Here is a 1,790-nt window from a genome sequence, read left to right as displayed (position 1 = left end):
GGACATATTAAGTTTATACAGTTCATGCTCACTGCAGGATATTCACATGCAGGAAACAATTTGTGCAGGGTTTTCAGAAATTATTTCAGACACATACTGCTGTGTAAATGGAAGCAGGTTTTAAATTCCTATTGACAGGCCAATGTTTTTGCTGCAGACCAGCGACTTGCCAGCTACTGATCCTGCACCATTAATTTTAAACCATGTCAAATGAGCTGTGTCAGTTCTCAGGTGGTTTCTGCTAAGATATCCCATGAAGGCAAAAACAAACATTGGGAATTGGTCTGTGTTTACACACACCTCCTTTCTGGACATTTACAGAAGACTGACACACTGAAGTTGTGAAGGAGTATGCAATTCCATCCATTTGCTTTCCTGTTTGAAGTTCATTTCCACCAAGGTAGAAGACTGTAAAAAAACAGGTTTAAAAAAAAGACTGCAGGGCAGCTTTGTGGTTGGCCAGCTTTAAAAATAATTTTTAAAAATCGGATCTGTTAGTGAACTGACAGTTGAAATTATTTTCAAAGGCAGCATTTTGGTTAAGGTCGGAAACGGAGAAGCCAATGGTGGATTTCCAAAACCTCAACCTTGGAAATACGCTATTTGGTGGAAATTTCTCATCCCTGAGTTACTTGTGAACTCGCTGGTGTGTCAGAAGGGTGGATGAAGGAGTAAATCCCTTCCCACACTCTGAGCAGGTGAATGGCCTCTGCCCAGTGTGAACTCGCTGGTGTACAGTGAGATCATTTGATTGCTTGAACCCAGTCCCACACTGAGTGCACCTGAACGGTCTCTTATCAATGTGAACATGTTGATGGATCATCAGTTCAGCAGAATTTTTATGAAATTCCCACAGTCTGGACATTTAAAAGGTCTCTTGTCATTCTGAACTCACTGATGTTTCAGCAGGTCGGATAATTGAATGAATTCCTTCCCACACTCAGAGCAGGTGAACGGCCTCTCCAGGGTGTGACTGCATGGATGAGTTTCCAGCTCAAATGGATAATTCAATCTCTTTCCACAGTCCCCATATTTACATGGTTTCTTCCCAGTCTGACTGCACTTGTGTTTTGACAGGCCAGATGATCGGCTGAAACCTCATCCACACACAGAACACGTGTACAGTTTCTCCCCACTGTGATTGGTGCTTTTTCCTTTCACGTTCAAAGTCCAGTGATGTTCGGGTTATGATAAACTGGGCGACTCCTTCAGACCCTGATCTGACGTTTGCTTTGCATTTCACGGCTGCAATTCCTCCCCTTCTAGAACCCTGTGAAATTGATTTAAAACAGAAAAAATGTGTGTGAGAGAACCCACAAAAACACAAAGGCAAGTTGTGAAATGGAGTTGAATGAATCTGGTAATTTATGGGGCTGGCACTGGGTAAAAGTGATCATGAAAGCTGCTGGATTGACGTACAACCCCAACTGGTTCACTAATGTCCTTCAGGGAAGGGAACCTGCCAAACCAGTCTGGAAATACACAAGACTCTGATCTCTATGGGAGGAGAGAGAGAGAGGGCAACGGAGGGGCAGGGAGAGGAGAGGTATTTTATATATGAGCAACTCGACCAGAACTTTGACAGAACCTTCCAAACCCTCAACTTCCATCATATAGAAAGACAGGGTGGCATGTGTATGTGAACACCATCACCTGCAAGTTCTGCTCCAAGTCACACACCATCTGGATGAACAGAAATTTCCTCCAATTAAATATTGGGAAGTCTGAAGCCATTGTCTTCAGTTCCTGCTACAAACTCCACTCCCGAGCCACCAACTCTATCTCTCTCT

The 1,790-nt window shown here is 43.5% G+C and overlaps 1 protein-coding gene across 1 annotated transcript; it reads right to left on the bottom strand.

Moving 5' to 3' along the window:
* Window positions 1-424: 424 nt before the first annotated feature.
* On the bottom strand, window positions 425-1,253 carry LOC137349294 (zinc finger protein 239-like). The gene has a single exon (XM_068014836.1). It carries the CDS (start codon window positions 863-865, stop codon window positions 629-631), a length of 237 nt encoding a protein of 78 aa, XP_067870937.1. The 5' UTR covers window positions 866-1,253; the 3' UTR covers window positions 425-628.
* Between the last annotated feature and the right edge of the window lie 537 nt (window positions 1,254-1,790).

Source organism: Heterodontus francisci, chromosome 34 (assembly GCF_036365525.1).
Source record: "Heterodontus francisci isolate sHetFra1 chromosome 34, sHetFra1.hap1, whole genome shotgun sequence".
NCBI lineage: Eukaryota > Metazoa > Chordata > Chondrichthyes > Heterodontiformes > Heterodontidae > Heterodontus > Heterodontus francisci.
This window is presented reverse-complemented; position numbering and strand designations above follow the sequence as displayed.